This window comes from Trichechus manatus, unplaced genomic scaffold, assembly GCF_000243295.1.
Source record: "Trichechus manatus latirostris isolate Lorelei unplaced genomic scaffold, TriManLat1.0 scaffold00249, whole genome shotgun sequence".
NCBI classification, from domain to species: Eukaryota; Metazoa; Chordata; class Mammalia; order Sirenia; family Trichechidae; genus Trichechus; species Trichechus manatus.
The window spans coordinates 84,610-88,348 of NW_004444185.1; the positions used below are offsets into that span (position 1 = coordinate 84,610).

The 3,739-nt window shown below is 48.4% G+C and overlaps 1 protein-coding gene across 5 annotated transcripts in view; it reads left to right on the plus strand.

Annotated features, from left to right (window-relative positions):
* Positions 1 to 2,729, plus strand: part of USP40 (ubiquitin specific peptidase 40) — a 75,174-nt gene extending 72,445 nt beyond the window's left edge. For all 5 annotated transcript variants that reach the window (XM_023724484.1, XM_023724488.1, XM_023724485.1 and 2 more), the window contains one exon: positions 716 to 2,729. In XM_023724484.1, the coding sequence (XP_023580252.1) occupies positions 716 to 827 (112 nt within the window). In that variant the 3' untranslated portion in view covers positions 828 to 2,729. The remainder of the gene's footprint in view (positions 1 to 715) is intronic.
* Positions 2,730 to 3,739: the final 1,010 nt, after the last annotated feature.

Sequence of the window (3,739 nt, forward strand, 5' to 3'; positions counted from 1 at the left end):
AGTGCGTGCGGCGTGTGGGGACTGACTGAGCAGAAGAGGCCAGAGACAGCGCGTGCAGCGTGTGGGCACTGAGTGAGCAGAAGACGCCAGTCACAGTGTGTGCAGCGTGTGGGGACTGAGTAAGCAGACGCCAGACAGGGTGCGTATGGGGACTGAGTGAGCAGAAGAGGCCAGTTACAGGGTGCGAGTGGCATGTGGGGACTCCAGTCATGCGGAGGCAGTGCAGGGAAAGGAGCCCACTATGAGGGAGGTCAGGGTGACAGGCTGCTGCTAGCAGGTCAGCTCACACCCTGGTTCAGGTGGTGGGCACACGGGGTGAAGGCTTGTGAGAGGTCGCAGGGTTGTACATGTAAGATTTGTGCTCTCTATGAATGTTATACTTCAGTTTAAAAAGTGGAGAAAACAATCTGTGCTGTGAAACGTGTTGTACCTGGCACGATGGGAAAGACCCAGAGTGTGGACAGGCTGTGTGGCAGGGCAGGGGTCCCAGCGTCCTCAGACCTGGTTGGGGGAGGGTAAACCGGGATTCTCTGTGGGGCAGTTTGGAAATATCAGTCAGATTTGCTAACACACGCCCCTATGATCTGTTCCGACTTGACCTTTCAAATTTGGAATGGCTTTTGGAGTCACGCCACACCCGCAAACCCGATGATGCCCACGGCGGCGTTCACTGCCCGTCTGCGGGTCAGTGATGGTGGCCCTGTGTCTCCTGCAGCCAAGAAGCCCTTCATGTGCAGAGCAGCGACGTTTTCTCCAGCGTGGAAACGTCAGCCCGGCCCCGGGGACCAGAAGCATCTCTGTCCATCCACGTCGGGACTTTCAGATAGCACTGGCCACAGCCACCATCCCCCAAGGATGCACCCAGGTGGCTGCTGAAGTGTCTATGCCTCATCTCAGCAGCAGGCAGGGCCCCGGCGGTGGTCTCCACCAGCTGCGGGTTCTGCGCTTCTGAGAGGATGAACCAGCCGGTTTTTGTGGGCTGACTAGTTGGTTGCCTTGTTTAGACACGGATTCCAAATCCTTGGCTTTACGACAAGTAAAGTGACGCTCCTCTCAGGCCAGGCAAATGCACTTTATCAAGGAGAGATGTGGTATACACACCCACACAACCCTGTACGTCCTGTGCCACGTCTTACATGTGCCAATCAGATATCCACCTGGCATCACATTTTACCCCAGCCGCCCTTTTTTAAGAAAATGGCTTACTTTTGTATTAACTGACTACAGGTGTGGAAAAAATGGCATGTTGCTAAAATCTGACAAATCTTTTGTTTAAAACACATGTTCAGTCTCTTCTTTCTTCTCTTATACTGTTTAGATGGCTCGATGGTCATCTGTACTAACAGAGGTTCTGCCGTCTCCTCTCAAGCTGATGGGTTGGCCAGGCTTCTACTGTAACGTAAGGGTGGTCTGTTTCCTGGACTTCATCCCACCTCCTCCTCCTCACGCGTCACACGTTCTTCCCTCTGGACTCAGCTAAAGCTGTGGTTCTGAAGTGTTAGCTCTCTTTCCAGAATGAGGAGACAGACAGGCCATACCCTGCTGATGAGAAGGCAGCCTCAGGTGGGCTAAGACGGGAGCCGGCACAAGGTGTCGATGATCCTGACCTGGCGGCTGCGGGGTCTGCTCGGGCAGCTGACACGCTCTGTCGTTTCAGGTTGTCCTGGGTGGGCTGAGTTGAGATTCTTGAGTATATCTAGACTATCTCATCTATTAAAGCAACTGAGAAAAAGAATGTAAACAGATTTCCTTTCTTCTTGATTAAAGATGGCTAACTATGGAATTGAAAGGGTCAAATTGGCCTTTATGATAGATACCACCTGTGACACTAAATTGACTGATAGAGGCTGCGGGGATGATTGGCCTTCTCAAACGGGGCCTCAGTCTGAAGCAGGACTCCTAAGAAGATACAACACATTCTCAACCTTCCTACCACAGGTGAAGTTTTTAGTGGCTCTTGCTGACGACACTTATAATCTTGACTTCACACAATTTCTCATTATCACTTTTATCACTGATGTTGAGATAGCACTGAAATGTTGAGAGATGGAAAGAAACTGACAAATACGAGTAAGGGGTCTCATCCTGTCCCACGGCTTGGCCGATTAAGTTCATGCTGTTGGGTGTGTCCTGCTCCATCAGAGCTTGCCGCCGAGGGCACTGACCCGACTTTCCCTTCTGCCCTTTTTCAGCACCGCCCCACCACTGTTAGAAACGCGCACCTCGTTGGGTATCTGAGAGGTTGTCGTCTCATAAACGATGTGTTCATTTGTATTGCGGCAGTTGCTTTGTAAGAACCTGGGCTTTGACCAGCAGGCTGCTTTCAGGTTCTCAGCACTGAATCAGCCTCAGAAGACGCCTCACACGTGGGTGTGGACCGTGTCTTAGATGCACAGAGGTTCTCGATGATACCAGGACTGAAGCATACGGTTCACGTTCAAGCTATTATTTCTTCTGCTTTAACTAACCTTCTGTAGCGGGCCCTTCGTTTCATCTCAAGGTGATAAAGCATTAATGTAACAGAAAAAGCTTTGCTTCTGAAAAGGCTCACTGAACATTTCTAGGATCCCGAGTCAAACATGGACGGATATGCCTTAAAGCGAAGGCCAGCCGTCCGTGGCTGCCCACGGCAGGGAGCATTTGCGGGGCCTCTGCTTGCTGACTTGCTTTTCTTGATTATTATTTTTTTTTTTTTTAATTTGGGGATGGAATGGGGCTACAGGGAAAGAACTGTGAGATTGTTAAAGAAAAAATAAACCATTTTTAAAGTTGTAGTCTTTCGTTTCTATTTTTTGCTATTTCATGAGCTTACTTGCCTTAGAGAAAAACCTTTGTGGTCTTTTCTCCCCAGAGCAGAATTCAGATGGCTAAATAAATATGGTTTATAATTAGAAATACTGTAGCAGTACTACTTTAGAAATAACAGAAGAATGTTTTGGTTTATAAATTCAGACTCATGAGGAAATTCTTTTATCGTATTTTACGTGAAAGTTTACAATTCAAGTTAGTCTCTCATACAAAAATTTATACATACATTGTTATGTGACCCTAATTGCTCTCCCTATACTGTAACGGCACACTCCTCCTTTCCACCCCGGATTTCCGTGTCCATTGAACCAGCTCCTGACCCTCTCTGCCTTCTCATCTCACCTTTGGACAGGAGCTGCCCATTTAGTCTCATGTATCTACTCTTCATGAGTATCATTTTATGTCCTATAGTCCAGTCTAATCTTTGAAGAGTTGGCCTCAGGATGGGTTTTAGTTCTGGGTTGACAGAGAGTCTGGGGACCATGCTTTCTGGGGTTCCTCCAGTTTCAGACCATTAAGTCTGGTCTTTTTACTAGAATTTGAGTTCTGCACTACACCTTTCTCCTGCTGCATCAGGGACCCTCTATTGTGTTCCCTGTCAGGGTGGTCATTGGTGGTAGCCAGGCACCATCTAGGTGTTCTGGTCTCAGGCTAATGCAGTCTCTGGTTTATGTGGCCCTTTCTGTCTCTTGGGCTAATACTTTCCTTGTGTCTTTGGTGTTCTTCATTCTCCTTTACTCCAGATAGGTTAGGAGCAATTGTTGCATCTTAAATGTCCACTCACTAGCTTTTAAGACCACAGATGCCACTCACCAAAGTAGGATGCAGAACATTTTCTTACTAAGCTTTGTTATGCCAGTTGACCTGGATGTCCCCTGAAAGCATGGTCCTCAGACCCCCAACCCTGCTACTCTGTCCCTCGAAGTGTTGG